The 19,881-nt window shown below is 38.3% G+C and overlaps 1 protein-coding gene across 1 annotated transcript in view; it reads right to left on the bottom strand.

Annotated features, from left to right (window-relative positions):
* WDFY3 (WD repeat and FYVE domain containing 3) overlaps positions 1 to 19,881 on the bottom strand; it is a 254,837-nt gene that overhangs the window by 111,740 nt on the left and 123,216 nt on the right. The window contains exons 15-20 of the mRNA XM_029913674.1: positions 18,077 to 18,189; positions 15,696 to 15,927; positions 11,389 to 11,489; positions 9,565 to 9,783; positions 5,109 to 5,290; positions 2,100 to 2,331 (exon numbers count right to left, since the gene is read on the bottom strand). Of these exons, the coding sequence (XP_029769534.1) occupies positions 2,100 to 2,331; positions 5,109 to 5,290; positions 9,565 to 9,783; positions 11,389 to 11,489; positions 15,696 to 15,927; positions 18,077 to 18,189 (1,079 nt within the window). The remainder of the gene's footprint in view (positions 1 to 2,099; positions 2,332 to 5,108; positions 5,291 to 9,564; positions 9,784 to 11,388; positions 11,490 to 15,695; positions 15,928 to 18,076; positions 18,190 to 19,881) is intronic.

Here is a 19,881-nt window from a genome sequence, read left to right as displayed (position 1 = left end):
GATACCAGATTTGATCCTTCGTTCATGACATATTTTGATGCCTGGGGGGGGTCTTTCCTTTAACCCATCAAGACAATGAATGGAAAAATATTCCCTTGAAGATTTCTAATCTAGGTATACCTTGAGGACTCTTCTGGGGTCCAGACTGTGCCAAGTTTTTCTCTTTATGGCTTAAGACTGGGACCAAAACTTAGAAAGAAGGCATCCTGGTTAGCTGAAAGAGGGACAGGACTTTTGGCAAAATATATGATGGGGCAAATGACCTAGAGATAGCAGTTTATCTCTCTGTAAGACCAAACATAGAGGATTGCAGGAAAACAGAGAGCTCTCCTATTCTCCTAAGTAAGGGATTTGGTCTCCAACAACTACCTTCAGGGAGAAAAATGCAAATCTGCCAGCATGGGGGCTTGAAGGCAGTTTCATACAGGTTCAGACTACGCAGAGACACTGGGAAGTTAACCAGATTGAGGGCATAAAAAGGCACCTACCCTTCAGGGAAATCTGATACCAAGGAAGAAGGCCCCACAGTTGTACCATCTACCAAACCCCTTACAGTGCTTAGCACAGCACACAGTAAAGGAACAAGTGACTAGGCTTTGACAAAAACATTCTAGCCTGCCTAGCTGGAAAGAAAAAAAATCTTTGCCTTCCATCACATGGAAAAACTCAGCTTATGCAGTAAGAATGTGAAAGTGGTCACTTTTTCATGGGTGCCCTAAAACACCCCCAATGAAGCAGCTCAGCTTCAGTGAGTCAGGAGAAAAGACTCAGGAGTCCTGGGTCTGCTTCATCATTGGACCCTACTGAATAAAGTATTTGCATAAGGACATAGGGCTCTTTACTTCTTGCACCAGCAGGTCCATGTGCCAACCATGCCTTGGTCACTTTTGGCAATTAGGTTTTAAGAAGTCTTGTGCTGAGCAGTTTTCTTTAGGACTCACCACATAAGCAGGAGAACTATAATCTAGAGAAAAAATTAATGGAATAGCAAATGGGTCCAGAGCTAGAGTTATTAGGTCTGGATACCTGCTGCCAGAAAAAGGAGCACTTGACACTGAATTTTGTTGTGAACAGGTCTATAACAGGGATTCCTCAAATCTTGCGAACTGGTTGGAAGGCCTCTAAGATGAGCTTCTTTCCTCTTTGAGAGTGACAATTTTGTCCTTCTCAGCTCCAGACACCACTTCAAATGCTGTCTCTCTGCTGCAACTTTTGGGACAGCCTTTGGCCTCATGGGAGAGATTCTTTTGTCCTTCAGGCAAGCTCTGTGGTTATTTTTTTCTGTCACAGCTCATTTCACCCACTGCCTCACTCCTCTGAGATAATGGAGGTTTTTCTCAGTGACAGCAGAAAAATGTTACAGTCCCTGTGGGAAAAAGCTACTGTAAGAAGCAGTACGGTTGATTTTTTTTTCTTTGTTGGTTTTTCTTTTTTTCCCTTTAGCCTTTTGTGCTTGAGCGTTCTGTGACTATCAGAGGTAGCCATGGAAATTTCCTTCCTGCATGTTGTTTTCAGTGAGGTAGGAATCTAAATGCAGAGGCAAAAGAGGGAGTTCTACAACGCAGGAAAATCCTGGATGATGGCTGTTCATCATCCTGTCAGAGCAAATGAGGAGGAACCCACTGTTTCCCAATCACCACACCATCACCACATTCCATTTCCAAAAAGAACTCTCGAAAATGGTTACAATACCAATGTAATCATTGCTCGCCTTTGTTTGCAATAAACCCTTAATAATTTTGTATGCACTACATTTTGTCCAGTGTAATTTTATTCTCTGTAGAGCTATGTTTAGCCATTATATTTCAATATAGCTTTGTTTAAATCAGTGGATCAATGAAAAGAATTATGCTATTATATATTGATGCTGGAGACCAAGAATTTATTCACAGTCCATATGTTAAAACAATAATTATGAGATAATTCTAAGCTCTTAAGAGTTTGGTTCATAGTAACATCTTTTCCTATGAGTTGCCCTCACTTTTCTCAAACAGTAAGTAAATGGGCTTCCATTGTTCACAGGGTAGATTCGGAATTAAAAAAGATCCAAAAAGATAATCCTCTCTAAAATCATTTACAACAAATTTATTTGTACTTACATGGGATGTACACTGCTTGAAAGCTTCCAACATAATTTGGTCCCAGCTCAAAAATGGTGCTAACACTTGAAAGAGGCAAGACTTCCTCTAAGAAATGTGTTGGTCCCAGACGCCAAACCAAGGAGGAGATCTGGCGTTGGGCAGGTGGTGTGCCAGTATAGGCATAAACTGTGCTGACTACTGGTGGATTAGCAGAACCTGACCCGCCTGGGCTACTGTGAACATAGTGAAGCTGTAAAAGAGAAACAAGTGGCAAAACTGTTAGGAGGAGTACAAAGCTATCACAAAAAGAAAGTAAATAACTTGGAAATTTAGAAAGCGTTTCATGTGTTCAAATATATATGTAAAACATTAACTAGTTATGGCAACATTTCTCTTGAGATAATTGTGCCTATGCTGCTAAAGGGAAATTGAAACACAGAAGTGAAGTAACTTGCACAAGATTACTGACTTTGTGGCAGAGCCATGCTCAGTGGCACTGGAACACTTTTTATAGTGGGGGTGCTGAAAGCTTGCGAAACTGCAAAGCCCTCTGTTTACCTTGCGCCCGCCTTTACCTCTGTCCGCGACCCCCCCGCCCTCTAGAACTGGGGCTGGGTGCAGGGCCATGGCTCCAGGAGAGGGGGACGCAGACAGAGGTAAGGGGGCCAAGGCTGGGACCACAGCTGGGGCAGATGTAGAGCCTCGGGCACGGGGCTGGTGGGAGCAGAGCCCTGGGGTCGGCAAGGGCTGAGCCCCGCATAAAACCTGAGGGTGCTGCAGCACCCCACCGCACCGTTCCCGCGCCTATCGCCACGCTGTGTCCCAAAACCAAGCTCATTCTTAAAGAATTTTAAAGAACACAAAACTTCAAAATAAGCCAAATGTTAGGAGCTGTTACATACTGATACAGAAGTTACTCTAGATTCATTGTTTTATTTACTGGCTCTTTTCTAGCTCTCATCGCCATTTTATCTTTGTACCTAAATTCTAAAAAACAGAAACAAAAAACAACAAAAACATAACACGCCAGACTACATCACTAGAACACAAAATTACAGCTACAGTCAATATTTCTGAGATAGCCATAAAATGATTTTATACTCTAGTGATCCCTCCACTTATTCTTTGAAAATTAAAGAGAACAGCAAGGGTAGTTCACACCCTGATCATGCTGAGGCACAAATAAGCAAAGTTATTTCATTCCAGTGACAGGGAAACAGAACCAAATTTGCCTTTCTGATCTAAGGAATAAACACTGCCCCTTATATAGTAAGTCCAACGACTAAACAGATACTTCCCAATACATACAGTAGTACAAAGTTTTTTTTTTTTAAAATATATGGAACAAAGTCTGAAACAATGGTCTACAAACTTGTATACTAAATGAAATTTAATGCTACAATTTGGTATAGACACTTGAGGTCTTTACATAAAATTTAAAGAAAGGACTGCCATTATCAACCAATTTCCTGCTCAAATTCATCATTGTAGCTTCATGCAAAACTCTGGCATTTACATTTAAGGAAAACAGAACTGCTTAGAAGATAAACAGATTCTGTAGCACACAAACATACGTCTACAATTATACACTGGAAATTTCACCAGGCTTTGGGAAAGAAAAACATTTTTGGAAGACTGCCCTTTTACAGTGTTTCCAAAGCTTTGCTGAACATTTTCTCTTTTCAGTAACATGGTAGGGAGAGCTTTTTCAATTCTGCTTCTTTCAAATTTCATATCAGGAGTATTTTGCTTCACACCATTATAGCATTCACATAAATCAAATCTGAAAGGCTTAAAGAGGCTGAACTGTTGATCTCTCACTTCACGGAAGAATCCAAACAAGAGATCTGTTCTAGTGCCATACAACTAAGCTCTCCTTTACTTAAAACAAAACAAAACTGCCATCTTTTATTTTACACAAATTAACTAGATTCATACAGCTGGAAAAAAACATCCTAAATGAGAAACGTGGGTTACCCTTACACTAACATAGACTAGTCATCAGATTAAAAAAGGGTAGTAATTTGTATGAAATACTGAAGTTCATCAAAACTATTATATTCCTCATTTTGCAGGCTTAATACAGAGTGCCAGACATATGTTTATAGTTAAAACATTGTTTCACCTGTAACGTTTTAGGTCTGTTAAAAGGAATGTCATCTTTTCCTCAACACTGATCCAGTTCCCTTAAGGCCTAATCCTGCCCAGTGTTGAGTTCCCGTCAGTCCCAATGACTTCAGTACAAAGTGAAGAACTTTTAGTACACTTTGCAGGATCAGACCCTTACTGATATTTGCTACTCTGCCTTAGGCTTCATAGTTTAGCCATTTGGGTATCAAATTCCTGACCTGTACTATTAAGCATGCCTCATCCCTCAATAAAAAAAAGAATATAAGGAGTGCTTATTGCAATCCTTCTATTTAGATTGCCTAATGCTTTCCAGCCTCCTCCCGAATACACCACACCCTGAACCCAACATATGGCCACACTGGGCCATTCCGACCACTGAAGATACCACATGGGCAAAATCTCCCAGAGGGAAAGGCAAGAGAGTGGACCAAGCTCCCCCCTATTAAACTTCAGACTCAGGATGTAGCCTCAACAACCCACTCCTTCCCTGGGGTAACAGCCTTCTGCTGTCTAATGTAGTTAGTCCAATAGTTTAAGCTATGCTGCAGTTCTGAAGGTTCAGGATTCAAATCCTATCAGTAATGAATGATGGTCCCCCCCCATTGTTGTTACAAAGCACATAATAGATTTTGTTTTTTACCTCTTTCCTTTTAATAGTAGTAGGACTGAATCACGATCGCGTAATGAAGGAGGATGTTTGTAGAACCCCCTGCTTCATTTGTTACTGATAGTGCGTGTAAGGAATGATGCAAGGAACTTAGAAAAAGTCTTTTCTATTTGGAAGCAATGATGCTCCATCACCCTGGGCACAAGTAAAATACATCAGTACGATGTGAAAGAAAATATAGCAAGTCTAGTGGAAAAACACAAAGTTAAAATGTAAAGTTTTTACTCCACCTTCACAGTATTAACAAGCAGTCCATCAATGTAAAGTGCAGCTGTACTGTTTTTCAGCATGCCTTTACTCATCACCAGAACAAGATGATGCCACTGTCCTTCCACTATGAGGTCACCACAGCGAAATCGAGCACAACAAGGAAGAATCTCATAGAAGGATGATTCTTCACTGAAGTCATCAACTAAAAAGAAAGGAATATTAATGGGAAATGGTGGCTATCATAACAGTCTACTCCTCTATTTCCTTAGGCTTTACATTAAAATACTATACATCAATAAATTAAGGTTGACATTTCAGAAAGCAAATACATTTGAAGGCAACCAAAAACCTAATAAAAAGTTACATGATCTGAGTAAATCATCAAATATTGCTTTACTTTCAATTAAAATGAAAGAGCGAACACAGAATTTTTCAAGTTTACTTTATTGAGCATGTATTTTCAGAGTCTGATAATATGAATTCCCTTACAGAGTTGCAGAAAGAGAAACTGGTATAGCATTATTAGTTTTAACAGTTTCCACACTTATGTTTCTTTACTTTTTATCCAAGAAAATCCTAAGCGCACTGATTAATTCTTTTTACTTCATTTCTCTTATTGTTCTTACCTGCTTTGAAACAGTAACTTGAAGCTCTATCTCCTACGGCAATATTTTTCTTCATTTTCATCGTGGAAGTACATAAGTGACACAAAATGATGTACTATCAAGACTCTAGTACTTTCTATATGAGTATGAAGGGTGGAGTTTTCAAAATTGCTCAACATTGTCCCAACTCAAATCCCACTGAAGTCAACAGGAGTTTTACTAATGACTTCAGTGGGAAGAGATGTAGGACAACAATTTTGAAAATCCCACTCTAAATAATCTTACACAAATATAGTACAAAGGACCATTATTAAAAACTTTATAAGAGATGGATTAACTAGTGACCAAGTCATATAAAGGTGGGACACAGATGAGGAGTTTTCATAAGGTCATAGGGAACTTTGACCTGTGATATTGGTTCTCTCAGATATGTCGATAATGTTTTGGTGAGGTTTTTTCTCCCTTTTCAACTACTGTACAGAGAAAACGGAACTGCCAACTTAAACTCTCAATTTTGACATACCTTGAAATAACAGTTCAATAATCTTTTATGAGCTTAAGAAAGATATAATATAAATCAGAACATTGACTAAGGCCACTGGAAAAGTACAGGAAATTTTGCCAAAATTCAAATAGTTTTTGCCTCAATCTGGAAATTGTCTTAAAATCTGAGACTTCTTTCAAAGCAAATTTACCAAGTAAATATGAAAAAAATCAGTTAGTTGCATCAATTTTATTTAAAAAACTATTAAATAATGACTTTTAAAATTCCATACAAATATTATGTAATCAATCTTCAAAATATGTGTGTAACATAGATGAGACTTATTATCCCCAATTTATATCTGGGGAGTCAGTGAGTTTAAAATAATTTGCCAAAATTTACACTGCAGTTTAGTGTTTTAGCAGGATCAGAACTATACTGTGCTCTTTCCTAGTTCTTAACTCTTCAAAAAGAACTGCTGATTTCATTTTCAAAACATTGAATGTGCTTTATTTTAACTGAAACATTGCTCATTTTGTGTAACAAGCATTTTTAATTTAATTTTGGAAGGCATGAACAATTCCCAAGACCCAATTACACTAGCTTCTTATACACTCACTGCTCCAAGCTCTATTTTAGATGGGGGGGGGGAAACCCTTGAAGATTCATCTACCAGGGAACAACTTAATAGAAGCTGAGTTCTCTCAGCCTTCTTTTCATCTTTGTCTATTCAGGCAAAAGAACCCACTCACTTCTCACCTTAGTGACAGCATCTGGGGAAAACTCTGAATTCCTTATAGATTTCAAGAAAAAGAAGGACAAAACCAGGTGACCCAGAACTAACTTATAAATACACACCATCTTTTTCAGACTTGTTTCTCACAAGCCAAACACTTTAGGGGTACACAATTCTTGATTACAAAAAGAATCCTCAAGTAAACAGTTTGATACAAAATACCACCAACACTTTCAAAACTGGAACCTCTGGTAGGCTTGTTATATCAGGTCTTAGGTACTTATTTCCTTCATACTTTACAGCAACACTAGCCAGTCATCAGAAAATAGTAGGGTGACACTTTACCGGAGCAGATTTTCCAAGCCAATTAAAAAACAGTGTTTGTAAACTGTCAGAAAACTTCAGGTCTTTTCTGACAATGCCTTTTCAAATCCAGTACTTCTTGGAAGAGTGAGAGACATACCAATTGAAGCTTGAAATGTTCAAGTTTGGCTTACATGCAGACAAAAGAAATTATACAAACTTATCAAGATTTATTTCTCTCCCAAGAAGAAGAGTCTATAGTCTCACAAAACAGAGGTATAACCATATTGTGTGATTGAAGAATTTTAGAACCCACTGTGTTATGGCTATTAAGTCTTTCATTTTTATTTCTTGAACTTCTGACATTTGTAACAATATGAATATGAAATTAATGTAAAAAAGAGGAATACTAAAAAGTATGATCTGCTCAACTTTCTACAAGTAATTCATATCATGACAATTCTTAATGCATGTAGCTCCAATGGGAATAATATAAGGTTTTTTAAAAAAGGACAGGAGTACTTGTGGCACCTTAGAGACGAACACATTTATTTGAGCATAAGCTTTTGTGGGCTACAGCCCACTTCATCTGATGCATCAGATGAAGTGGGCTGTAGCCCACAAAAGCTTATGCTCAAATAAATTTGTTCGTCTCTAAGGTGCCACAAGTACTCCTGTTCTCTTTGCTGATACAGACTAACACGGCTGCTACTCTGAAACCTATACGTTTTTAGTAACTAGCTGAATTTACTTTTTGTCCAGAGTCTGGATTACCTGTTCATATTGTTTCAAGCCCATTTAAAAGACAATAACACTGTTAGACCTACCTGAAAATAATCAACCCTTTCATAGCATCTGAGTTCAGTGCTAAAAGGATACCTTTTAACCTACTTTTGAACCATTAACCTCTACTACATGTTTATAGCCTTGAAAGTTGTCCCTTTTAAATTTAATGGAGATATCCCATCTCCTAGAACTGGAAGGGACCTTGAAAGGTCATCAAGTCCAGCCCCCTGCCTTCACTAGCAGGACCAAGTACTGATTTTGCCCCAGATCCCTAAGTGGCCCCCTCAAGGATTGAACTCACAACCCTGGGTTTAGCAGGCCAATGCTCAAACCACTGAGCTATCCCTCCCCCCTTAAGTTTAATCATCTCTTCCAGAAGACTAGGAATTTACCAGCATTATTGACTCAATCTTTATATAAGTTCTAAAGAATTCTACATTAACACTCATTTAATCTTCTTACTCAAGGTAATTTCTAATTTTCATGTAAATTAAGTTTGAAATTAGGTTGAAAACTTTCTTGCAGAATCTTTAGACCTTTGTTATTCCCTTACGCTTGGTTTAATTAGAATAGGTTTTTCAAGATTGGTAAAATTAGAGGAAAATATAATAGCAGCTTCCATATCTAATAATGCTACTTTAAAAAAGTTCTAAAGCAGGGGTAGGTAACCTGCGGCACGCGAGCTGATTTTCAGTGGCACTCACACTGTCCGGGTCCTGGCCACCGGTCCGGAGGGCTCTGCATTTTAATTTAATTTAATTTTAAATGAAGCTTCTTAAACATTTTAAAAACCTTATTTACTTTACATACAACAATAGTTTAGTTATATATTATAGACTTATAGAAAGAGACCTTCTAAAAATGTTAAAATGTATTACCAGCACGCGAAACCTTAAATTAGAGTGAATAAATGAAGACTCGGCACACTGCTTCTGAAAGGTTGCCGACCCCTGTTCTAAAGAGTATCAATACAGACAGCTAACTCTAATTATTCAGACGCCTATCATTATCCTTACACCCCCAGTCACAGACAGTGCATGAGACCACATGCCCTCTTGCAGGCACTTCTGCAGAATGATTGTAACATTAAGACTGGAAGTAAATGGTTGATCTCTTCCAAATGGCCAGCAAGCACTGGCATAGCCAAAATGTGCTAACGTGAAGAACGTATGTAACCTTTGTATGTCTTGTTAGCTTTTTTAGAGTAATGCTAGTAAAGTTTGCGTTTCTGACCCACAGCACAAAGTCTGAAGCAAACATGTTAGTTAATTTAGGAGCAGAAAGACTATGAAAAATGGTGAGGGTCTTCTCCTTGAAATCTGTAGCACTAAGGTTGAGGGTCATTTTATTTACATTCACACACCAACTTTCAAAGCTACCCTTATAATTCACAGAGAAACAGAAGTGTGCTTTGCATTTCATTTGTTGCAAAAGTCATTTAGAGGAAGAAATATTTCAGTGAAAATTCCATCAACTGCAATACCTAGACATCAACTTAACTATGAAGATATTCTTATGCCTCCATAATACTATCAAAAATATGAGACTACAGCACCTCTTACCATAGTTTTGAAGCAGTTCTTCTTTAGTTGAAACAATTAGTGATCGGTCTTTTGCTGAGAGGATAATGGTAAGGCATACATAGTGCTGCTCTGAAGAGTTTGCTCGTCGCACAACAGTAAATAGTCTGACTGGATGGTTATTAGGAGGTGTACTAAAATGCTCAATGCAAAACCAAGTTGAATAGCTTAAACCAGATGGTGGAGGAAAAAACCTTTCCCCTAAAACAAAAAAACAAAATTTTATTATAGTTGTAGCAGCAATAGTTAAGGTTGCACAAGCATTTCCATTCTGAAGTTCCTTTTGGCAGTTGCTTATAAGCTTTCACTTTCTGGGCTGAAATTTTACAAGTCTGCTCTCTGGCTGAGGGTAATAATATTTACAGAGAGAGAGAGAGCACAAGGGAGAGAGAGGGAGAGCGGGAGAGAGAGCAAGAGCTATTTTTGAGAATAAGGAAAGTGAAAAGAGCCCACTTTTCCAGTTTATAAAAAAATACTCCCCCTCCTCTCCCCCACCACTCAGTGTCAGTTCTTTGGAAAAAATTTGACAGGGTCATAGTCCTTAGACACTTTCAGTGTCACAGTGAACTTTGTTTTGATTTGACAGGGCTATAATTATTACCAAAAAAAAAAAATCACAATTCATCCACATGTGGGAAACTTTTAATTATGAGACTTCTGTATAAAAAACAGCATTCTAAAAGGAAAAGGCTGTAGTGTGCTTGAATGTGTATGGAATTTGGTGACTCATGCCTCAAAGGGCCTATCTGTATGAGCTTTACCTCATTTCATTTGATCCCTTAAAGTTCACATTGCATGAGGCAGCTCTCTAAAGCAAGTCCTTTAATCAGGGAAAACAAGGGAATTTAAGTGCTGTCCGCTAAACAGTTCTATATTATAGATGTGCATTCTTAACTTTGGCACATGCAGTTATCTCCACAGGATTCTTGATTCATTCAGGTTGGACAGTATTCTGTCAGCGAATGTTAGGGGTACTTAATGACTAAGACTGGAGTCCTATGAATCTGTTTCCCATTCTGGGCTAATTCTGTTTGTAATTACAATACTGTAATTACATGTACACAAATGTACATTGTAGTACATCTAGTGAAATGAAGTAAATGAACTAACGCAATGTAAGCAATGCAGCACAGCAGAATTGAGCCGTAAGTGTACCAATGGTATGATGTACAATGAAGGCCTCCACTAACTGCCACAGAAGTCAATAGGAATCTTTCCATTGACTTCAATGAAAATTGGATCAGGGCTCACATGTGACAGAGGTCTACTCCTTAAAAAAGGAAGATCAAAATAATACATGTTGTACCATTCATTCTATTCACTGAATGAGGCTGGGATCCTGAATAAATAACAGTATTGTGACGATGCAACAATGATTATTGTATAAAACAATTAAGTTTGAATGTGTGACCTAAATTACAGCACTTCCTGAGTTTTGGCTGTTTAACACTGCAATCTTAATGTTCTCTTAACATGTGTTCTGAAGGAATAAATTTGACTATGTTGTATTCATACACACACACACACACACAAGTACATTTGCATCACATACATTCCTTTTACACAGTTCAACCTTATGCTGAAAAATCTTTCACTGTAAAACATTTCTACATTTTCTATTTCTTTTTGCTGATGCAGTGGAAAACAATAGAAAGGTATATAAATAAGATATAAGAAGAGCTCTAGACTATTTGAGAGGAGCACATATAATACTGCTATCACTTTGTGGTTAACAGAGCAATACAGCAGTCATAAATAGTACAGAGTCATTAATATATAATATTGTAAACAGCTGTATGTACTTACCAGTTCCAATTCCACTGACTACAGCACCATCAACAAGACCTGTTGTGACAGCATTATTTGTAGGTGCATTGTGGGGAGCCAAACTTGGCAAGAATAGACAGCTGTTAAATAAAATATCTCTATATTAGTGTTTGTGATAGCCAAATATCAATGCAATTTTCCAATCTCTACTTTATAAGTAAACAAAATCTAACCTGGAAAAAGATGCTGTAACATGCCCACACTGTACTTGAATTCACTTGCTTACATAGAGAATACAAAAAATGTATTACCCCTTAATTTTCTTTCCAAGACTGAACTCTCCTCAAGACATTTTGTCAGTGCCTGTCTTACTGTAGGTACCAGAGGCAGTTGACACTTGTCCATGAAGCTCTAGGGCCTCTGTCCAAAGCCACTTTACACTGATACTGAAGTCAGTCATAACTCACCCCAGCCATTAGGACTGGTGTAATTTGTGTTGGGAGCTGTGTCAGCTAAAGAATCAGAGGGATTCAGGGTCTCACCCTAAATTCTTATTAGATTTAATACAAACAACTTCAACAGCCTTATTTTGTTAAATTCCACCATATCCACCTAAACAACTTACACTGTATATGTCAGATACCTGGAGCTCCTTTGTGTCAAAGTATACTTCTGCAGGGAAGTGAAAGTCAAGTCTATCATCCTTTAAAAAGAAGTATTAATGGATGAACAGATTTCCTCTGTGGTGGCTGAAGACATTTCTCAGGATGCCACTATGGAATGCGTTGAGTGTTCCCTGATCCTTTAAAGTAATCAGTTTATCTACAGATAAGTATTCTTTAGAGAGGCATCTGGCTAACGAGCTGTGGAGGATTTATATTCCTTCAGGCCCAAGTATTTAGGATGGTAGGAAAGGAATAAAGTGTTTTCCTGGACTGGCAAGTTTTGACAAGATGTATTTCCACTGCTCTTCCCACATCTAGGATGTGCTGTGTTTCTTCTTTCAATTGCTGAGGCCTTGGGCAAACCGAGGGAAGACTGATTACCTCTGAAATAAGGAAGAGTTTATACTTTGGTGACAAATAACTTTGGAGTCCAAATAGCTACTGTGTCCTCATGTAAAACAGAAGGGAAGATAGCACTACCTTGCTGGTTGAGATGGTCGTGCTGCCCTAAGAAACCTTCAATATAATGAGGTCACCTAGGAGAGAGACAAGCCCAGCATGCATGTATGACACTGCCTATCTTAAAGGCCAGCAATATGATGGTAGGTGGGTGGTAGTCTTAAGCCAGGTCTAAACAGTCTGGTGAAGAATACAGAAAAGCTGGAATATCTGTTCTTTTGTGGTGGTGATCATTTTGATATTAGTAAGAGAATTGTACCAGAACAGTTGCATATGTTGAGGCCAGGAAAGATGTTATCTAATTTTGTTCAGAACTTGACACCCAGTAGCCAAGCTTTTCAGTTCAGGTAATCTATGTCTGGAGGCAGGAGCAAGACCTGGGATAAGAGATCCTGCCTACTGGGAAGGTGAACAAAGACCTCTGTAATAGCTCCACTTGGTTTGAGTAGCATGGTCTCTTTGGCAAATCCTTGGTTAAGAAGAATGATCAACACACACCCGTCCCTTTCTAACCTTCTGAATCACTCTTCTTAATGGTGGAGAGTGAAAGTGTAGACAAACTGGATTAGGACATCTGTGATTCAGGCCATCTGTTTCCCATAATCACAGTTCTGCTTCCCTGACCTGGGGAAAAGTAGCTTCACGTTTGGGTTTTTGACTTGACGCAAATAGGTCTAGCTAAGGTAGCTCTCTGGATATCAACTGAATAATTCTTGGTTCAGAAACATTTTCAAGTTAACCACCTGCTGAAGACATAGCAAGTCTGCTTTTGTGTTCTGGTTTACCTTTATATGGATTGCCTTGGTGCAAGTTAGGTGACCTTCTACTTGCAAGAGAATCTGCATCATGTTGACCTTTAGACTTGAACTTCGGGTGACCCACCAGTGGTTTACATATGTTATGGTTGTGTTTACTGATTGAATCAGGATGTGCTTCCTTCTCAGGTGATCCTGGAAATCCTGAAGAAGCAACCTGACCAACTCATGTCTAAAACACTGGTACTCTGGAGTCTTAACCTCAATATCCTCTTTGCATTGTGTTCCAGATGGGCTCCCCATACTAAAAATAACCCTTTGATCTGGCGAGGCCCCTGCGGAAGATGATCTAATCAGTGTATTGTCTAACATATATAAATGGGTCTCAACTACTTAACCTAGCTCTTATCACTAATAACTTTATAAGCATTCTGGGACGGGGGCGGGATGGCTCAGTAAGGGGGCGGGATGGCTCAGTGGTTTGAGCATTGGCCTGCTAAACCCAGGGTTGTGAGTTCAATCCTTGAGGGGGCCACTTAGGGATCTGGGGCAAAATCAATACTTGGTCCTGCTAGTGAAGGCAGGGGGCTGGAATCGATGACCTTTCAAGGTCCCTTCCAGTTCTAGGAGATAGGATATCTCCATTAATTTATTTATTTAGAGCAGACCAACGATAATATTTTGTACTGATTGTGATATCATAGGTGAACCAAAGAGATTGATGACAAGATGTGACTGGAATATTCACATCAACTCTTGACAGAGCCACTGAAACCTGAAAGGACTCCTGAAGAAATCACAGTGATAGTAAAAAGCTAGAGTCATCATCCTGAATTTTGTCATTTTCTTTCAACTATTGTAGCCTCTCTAGGTCTAACATATTCTGGAACTCGGTTGAGCTTTTTTCTTATTATGAACAACATAGAGTAGGGCAATGCGCACCCTTCATCTTGAGGGACAGGTTCTACCAGCTCTAGAAACTGCAAGATTGCATCCAGGATAGTTTAATTATATGTGCCTTGTGAGGTCGGAGTGGGGATGTAAAAAGGAAAGTGGAGCAGTCAAACTCCAGAATATCCATGATATACTCTCAATCCAACCTGTCTGAAATAAATTGGAACCAGGTACTTGATAATTGGGATAGTCTGTCCTGTAGGCCTATTTCAGGATGGAAAGCTGGTTGCAGTCAATGATACAAACTATTAGGGCTGGAAGGAGGGATTGAATCCATTCCCCAATCTGAGCTTCCCTCTGGCTTTCTGAATTCAAGTATTACCCCTGAAATAAGAAAGTTCTCCTTCTTTGGTAACTTTTTTCTTTTCTTTTTTTTTTGGGGGGAGGGGGGAGAGGGAGAGATAAAAGGTAAAGGAGCTACTCCTCTTGTCTGAAAGCCTGTAGTCCTTTCTGAGAGCAGCTTGTCCATGTAACTAGAACCCTTCTTGGCAAGTTTCTGCCCAAATAGAATTCCATCTGAGAAATTAGAGACAATGGATTTTCTTTGAATAATTATCCACCATCCAGGGTTTCATTCAGAGTTGTCTGACTTGAGACCGCCTGGCAGTATTTTTAAGCCTGCGTTAGCTGACATGGATCTCACTGCCAGCCAAGTGGAGTCCACCACAAATGCAGAAGTAAGAGATATTTTCCTTACAAATTACTTGAATTCATTCATAGCGGTTTTGAAAGGGTCTGGCTCTTCACAAGACAAATATGAAAAATGTTTTAACTTCTTCTATCTTTTAAAAAGGAACCTAGGAGAAATGTTTTTATTAGAAAATTGCTGAGTATTATAGCACCACATCTTAAGCTTCCAAGCACTTATATAAACACTAGCTGATCCTCACAAACAGTCCCACTTACTAGATGGGGAAATGGCATCAAGGAGGTTAAGTGATTTAACAAAGGGTACAGAGGGAGTTAAGTCCTGTACACGGATCACACCTCTAATTACTGTGATCAAATTGTTCTACAATGATTTGCACTTACTTACTGGCTCAATTTCCTTTTAAAAGTTGCTGCTTCAAAACAATTTTAATTCTATTTCTACTTTGCCTATAATTCTCTAGTATATAACTCTCAACCAAATCCTTCCAGGTTTCAGGGTAGTTTAGGATAATTTTAGGGACACAGGCTTCATTTGAATCCTGGCAGCTCGCTTCTTTGTGCTAGTATATGCTTGTGTTTCTTCTTTATTTGAAAAGATCCCACCATGCACATGTAAATGATCATCTAAGTAAGCAGTATTATCAGTGGCATCCACACTTCCACAGGTAACAAAAAGTGCTTCAAATTCATTAGTTGAATTCAGCATCCTTTGTCTGAAGGCATTGAGTATGTAGTTCTTTCTGTAGATTAATTGTTTTTGTTTTTTAAACTGCTCATTAAAAATTGCACACATTTCTTTGAAAGAAAAAAGAAATAAGATATTCTTTACAATACACTATTTGAAAGCGTGGCAAGACCTTACCCAAATCCTTCAAGAGATGTGTCAAATTCAATAAATGCTGGAGTAACTGACGATCCGTGAAGTCTGATATCATGTGGGGTTGTCATGGAGACCAAACACTTCACCCTCGTCAGGGGTACTGTGCTTCCTTCTGCTGGCTTTAGCAGGCTCCTGCTTATGCGGTAGTGGTTATCTTCATGCAAGCTGAACACGCTGTCAGAACCCAGACCCTCCATTGATGTGACCATACTACCTACAATAGAAGCCAAGAAAAAAAAATATATTGGCAGAAGAAAACATTTTTTCAGGCCCTCATTTATTTATATACTTTTCATGCCCCTTTAACTGCAGTATGAGTGCTTAATAGTCATCAGCTCCTCTGTGAGTAGCATTACCCTCATTTTAAAGATGCTAAACTAAAGCAAAGAGATTAAATATCTTGCTCAAGGTCATCAGAAAGTTTGTGACAGAGATGGGAACTGAACCCAGATCTCATAAGTCCCTGTCCAGAGCCTCAGCCACAAGTGTCCCTTTCCTTCCTCTCAGATTTTCTGTTGAAACAGACTTCCTGATGCTCCCGTTCTAATACACTCAGGTTTCTTTTGGGTACTGAAGACAAAATGCAATTTTATTTTAAGACTGAGTGAATGAAAAGATAATATTTTTCAAAGATTCTTGAAGTCTTTTCTGAATATATAAGTAACATACTGCTAAAATAAGTCAAATACATTTTCTCACTGTACATTGTACAATATTACTGACCAGTAGTTTTTCAAATTATACCAAGATAACAAACTGAAGTTCTTACTACTACTAGAGTTACTTGTGTTAGTCTCTTGAAAATTTGTAGATTATGCATGTGCCTGTCATCCAACAATGCCTAGCACGTGCTACCAAAGACAAATTTAAAGTATGCCAATGATGTAGACTATGTTGAGAATGAATTGATACAGAATAACATTCTCTATTATCTTTCATGTATCATCTAGGATGCAGAAGATAAATAATTTTCAGCAGAGCTAGGGAAGTATAAATGCCATTTTAAAAAGCACTGGTAAAACTTCATCTGGAACACTGTGTATAATTCTCGTCACCCTCTTTCAAGAAAAATGACTTGAAATTGGAACCAGTGCAGAGAAAGACTACTAGAATGATCAGTGGAATGGAGAGCCTCTCTTTTGAGAGGAGGATAAAAGAGTTTGGTTTGTTTCACCTACCAAAATGAAGGCTGGGAGTGGATATGATTGCTTTCTATAAATACAACAAAGAGGTAAACATTAGGGAGGGAGAAGGGCTATTTCAGAGAAAGGACAACGTTGGCAGAAGAACAAATGGCTATAAATTGGTCATGAAGAAATTTAAGATGGAAAATAGAAGAACGTCTCTAACCATCAGAGGAGTAAGGTTTTGGAACAGCTTCCCATGAGGAGTAGCGCGGACAGACAACCTAACTACATTTAAAATGGAGCTTGATACACATTTATGAACGGATTATATGATGCAGTGGCCTGAAGTGGGGATGGGTGGGGGCGGACGGGGAGTGGGAGGGAGAAGTGGACTCAGTGAGTCAGGATGTCCCTTCCAGTCCTATATTAGTATGTCAAAGACAATGAATAGTGAACAATTATATTCCTGAACTTCCTAACTATTAAAAAGATATACCACCAATTTAAAAACTAATCAGTTTTTAAAAACTGAATTGCAATTAATTTCATGTACCCTGCCAATTTCTATGGATTTTCAAATCACAATTTTTATTTTTGAAAAAATGTTTTTTCAACACCCCCTCATGCTCTCCCTCTCACCTTTTGCCATTTGAAAGACAGAGGAAAGCTGAAAATGGCCCTGATCCTGCAGTTATGCTAGTGCACATCTTTACAATCACACAGAGTCCCACTTAAGCAATGGGAATTGTTTCAGGGATCTGAGTTAGTGCACCAATTGCATGGCTGGAGCCTAAGCAATTATTGCAGCAGAAATAGTGAAAGATGATGATACACAAAGGGCTGTCACAAATACACAAAGTATCTTTGAATTACTGTAATCTTAGATGCTATTTGTAAAGGTAAGATTAAAAATCAGAGATGAGTAATAGTTAAGTAGATTGTGTCCCTTAAAGTTATATACTCCTCACAGGATTTATTTATTTAGTAAGTAAGTTTAAGTGGTGACAGATCCCATACTGTTGTTAAGACCTTTTGTGAAAATAATGCTTTTTAATTATAATTGGATAGCTACTTTTCCCCTTAGTAACTAAAAAAACCCCCATCAAATCATTCAGATTATTTATTTCATTATGTGTCAATGTCTCTCTGGAAGTTTACCTATAAATTTTTATTAGATATAAATCAGATTTGCCGAGGAACACCAATTAAATATATTTCTGATGTTGAACAACTTACTTCTCATCTCTGGTTCATAGCTTAATGAGCTGGGTTTGTGCACTCGGTACAGTTTCAACAGCTTTTTGTCCCAAGCGCCACAATTCAAAGGATTTGCCAAACGTAAAAATTCCCTGGGTAAGAGAGACAAAAAAATTATACAAAGCAAGTTGCTTACTTGTTTTCATTTTTAAAGTCTGCAACCAAACACAAAATAGAAAACATTAAAACTATTTAAATAAAATATGAATTCCAAAAACAAATACTGACAGCAAGCAAAAATATTTTGATTCAAAACTATTTCTATTTTTAATTAACTACTGCATACACAATGTGTATGTGTGTATATATATATACACACACACACACACACACACACACACACACACACACACACACACACACAGAGTGGTGGTAAATTCACTCATTACCACAAAATGTTATGATTTCTAGTTATTTGTGATGCGATATTTTGTAATAAACCATTACATATTTTTGGATAACCACACTGCTAAAATATAGTAGTAAAAACATACATTCTAGTCTTTAAAGTAAGTAGACTTTTCTCTCAGATTTCTTTTTTTTCTTTGGTGAAATTATAGCTCATTATACCCTAAAGATTTAAGTCACTTGTTTTTCTTCCAGAAAGGTACAAAATGGGCTGCACATTTTATCACCAGTGTGCCACAATGTTGACAAAGGGACCACCTCAAGCAGACAAGAGCGTAGTTCAGTCTGCAGACCGATTTAAATCCTCGATCCCTCAGCTGAGAATACCAACTGAAGTTGTAGTTTCTGATGTGGATACACACCACTAAAAACTGGACTGACACTACATACTGCTTCTTACAACCAATCAACAATCAGACTGTAAACCAGTTAATCTGGGCTAGATCTGAATGGACAATCCAGCAGGGAAAAGTTCCATACGTCATTACTAGCCACCTAGTTAATTGCGTAACTTACTGTTTTCAATACTGCAGGCACTACTCAATCTATCCAAGATACTTTTATTATTATGGAGATATATTTATCTCATAGAACTGGAAGGGACTCCGAAAGGTCATCGAGTCCAGCCCCCTGCCTTCACTAGCAGGACCAAGTACTGATTTTGCCCCAGATCCCTAAGTGGCCTCCTCAAGGATTGAACTCACAAACCTGGGTTTAGCAGGCCAATGCTCAAACCACTGAAGTATTAAGCAGGGAACAAACAATATCAAATTCTTTTCTATTGCTAGCTTAGTCCTGGTCTACACTACAAACTTATATCTGTATAACTATGTCGCTGAGGGGTGTGGAAAATTCACATCCCTGAATGATGCAGTTATACCAACTCAATTCCAAGTGCAGACAGTGCTATGTCAATTGGAGGGCTTCTCCCATCAACACTGCTACCACTTCTCAAGGAGGTGGAGTACCTACACCGACAGGAGAAGCTCTCCTGTCAGCATAGGTAGTGTCTTCACTAAGTGCTACAGCTCTGTTAAGTGTAGACAAGCCCTAAGAAAGGTGTACTAGAGCACCTGCATTAAAATGGAGGAGGAAAAAAACTAACTTTAAACTGTAGCAATCACAGTGCATTCTGTTACCAACAAGAAACGTCAGTGACCAAAGCTTGGTCATCAGCCTTTCAATGTGTTTTATTTTTCTCTCAGAAATCGTGTACGTTACGCTATAGCAAATCTATTTTCACAAAGACCAGAAATTGTCACTAAACTATAGAGTAAGCCAGTAATAAAACCCCACAGACTAGAGAGGTCTGTCCTAGACATTTCTCCTTTCAGGCACCTCTTTCCCCCTCATACATAAATTAAAATAAAGAGCCA

This window comes from Terrapene carolina, unplaced genomic scaffold (genome assembly GCF_002925995.2).
Source record: "Terrapene carolina triunguis isolate 2854851 unplaced genomic scaffold, T_m_triunguis-2.0 Scaffold789, whole genome shotgun sequence".
Classification (NCBI taxonomy): Eukaryota; Metazoa; Chordata; order Testudines; family Emydidae; genus Terrapene; species Terrapene triunguis.
This window is presented reverse-complemented; position numbering and strand designations above follow the sequence as displayed.